At 46.4% G+C, this 1,723-nt stretch overlaps 1 gene segment (V, D, J or C); it reads left to right on the top strand.

Moving 5' to 3' along the window:
• The first annotated feature begins 361 nt into the window (after window positions 1–361).
• Window positions 362–1,284, top strand: LOC106028626 (T cell receptor alpha variable 14/delta variable 4-like). The segment is given in 2 exon segments: window positions 362–572; window positions 731–1,284. Coding segments are annotated over 2 exon segments (399 nt in total).
• Window positions 1,285–1,723: the final 439 nt, after the last annotated feature.

Here is a 1,723-nt window from a genome sequence, read left to right as displayed (position 1 = left end):
ACAACTAAATCAAGTAAGCTACAGTGATGGCTTCAGTGAACTTTGCTTTCCACTGATCCAGTGATTTCTCCTTTAGACTAAATGACACGCATACACTTGGGGATGCATAGTTACTGCACCTCACACTGCCTTCCTAATCCTCTGGACCCAGTGCCTTTAAATAGGTGCTGACCTCCGAGGCCCAGCACAGATGCAGTGAGGAAGGGCAGCGGTTATTATGGTGAGTTTCCCTTTCAATAGACTCCTATGCTTTATCAGGCTGAATGGCTACCTTAGCAATATTAACGTATCAGAATTGGTTGATTTAAAAGGAGGCTCAGAGTGAGACTGCCAGCCAGAACACAGAGCAGTGTGACAGGACTCACACCCACGCCATTCACTAGGAAACTTCTGTTTCCTGCTTCTGAGCAACCTCAGCAGAGCTCAGCTATTTTCCCATCCCCCACCCCACCAGTCTCACATCACAGCTCAGAGCAGTGAATTTGAAGAAGATAAAATTTACTTCTGGGTGATAAAGGCAAGCATGTCTCTCTCTGGGGTGCTGAAGCTGCTCATGGTCTCCACATGGCTGGGTATGAAGCTGCAGTGGAACTGGGCCTCCTCGTGACTTCAGGATGGGAGCACAGGAAGAGTCTTACAGGGAATTTGGGAAAAGCCATGACAGTGTGTACACAGGGAAGGTTGTCCCACTCAGCACATGCTAAACTCTCTGATTCTTTTATTCCTCCAGGATCCAGTATTGCCCAGAAGGTAACTCAAGCCCAGCCGCCAGTGTCAGTGGAGGAGATGGAGACTGTGATCCTGCGATGCACCTATGACACCAGTGTTACAAGTTACAGTCTCTTCTGGTACAAGCAGCCCAGCAGTGGGGAGATGGTCTTACTCCTTCGCCAGAACTCTTACGACACACAGAATGCAACAGCAGGTCACTACTCCTCTCATTTCCAGAAAGCTCACAAGTCCATCCACCTTATCATCTCGGCTTCACAGCCAGAAGACTCAGCAGTGTATTTCTGTGCACTGAGTGATCCACAGTGTAAAGATTGTTTGGGGGAGGAGTACAAAAACCCCCAGGCCTGACTGAGACAGCCACCTGCTGCAGAGGCCAAGGAAGCAAGTCACCACCTCCCACAGGAAGTAGCTAGGACTGGGGCAGCACAGGGTAGTGTTAGAGGGAGATGCTTTCTTGAGCAAGCCCCTCTCTGGGCTCATGGCCGTATCTACAGGCATCAATAATTACAGACATCCACATCCATGAAGCTGTAGCTGTAAGTTAGTGACAGAATTTTGATGGAAAATTGCAAAGGAAGAACCGGCACAGAAAACAATTGCCCTTTGGCCTTGAGATCCAGCTGGGAATAAAAAGCTGGATGAAGAATTTTAGAAGCAAATGCCTGACAAAGCAGTAAATTTTTGGAGATTTGTGTCAGTTAATGCAGTAAACATTTATTGAACAAATATTGTGTTACTAACTTTGTTAAGTGAGGGAGGCCTTGGAACCTCACCATGCTGCCATGCTGATATTATACAATTTAGTAGATTAGTTTAACTAAGCTTTGCTTGCTTTGAATAAATCATAGTCATAGCTACTTTCCTAAGGCACCTGCTATGTGAACACTTTAACTAAGAGCTGCCTTCATTTTCTTAACAGTCCTAGCATGGAACAGTTCAGTCTCCATAGCCAAGATTTGCTCTTCATCAGCTGCAACCATAAAATGACCCA

The sequence above is a fragment of the Cavia porcellus genome, unplaced genomic scaffold (genome assembly GCF_034190915.1).
Source record: "Cavia porcellus strain 051 isolate PalLab524CR breed Dunkin Hartley unplaced genomic scaffold, mCavPor4.1 scaffold_26, whole genome shotgun sequence".
In the NCBI taxonomy this organism is placed as follows: domain Eukaryota; kingdom Metazoa; phylum Chordata; class Mammalia; order Rodentia; family Caviidae; genus Cavia; species Cavia porcellus.
This window is presented reverse-complemented; position numbering and strand designations above follow the sequence as displayed.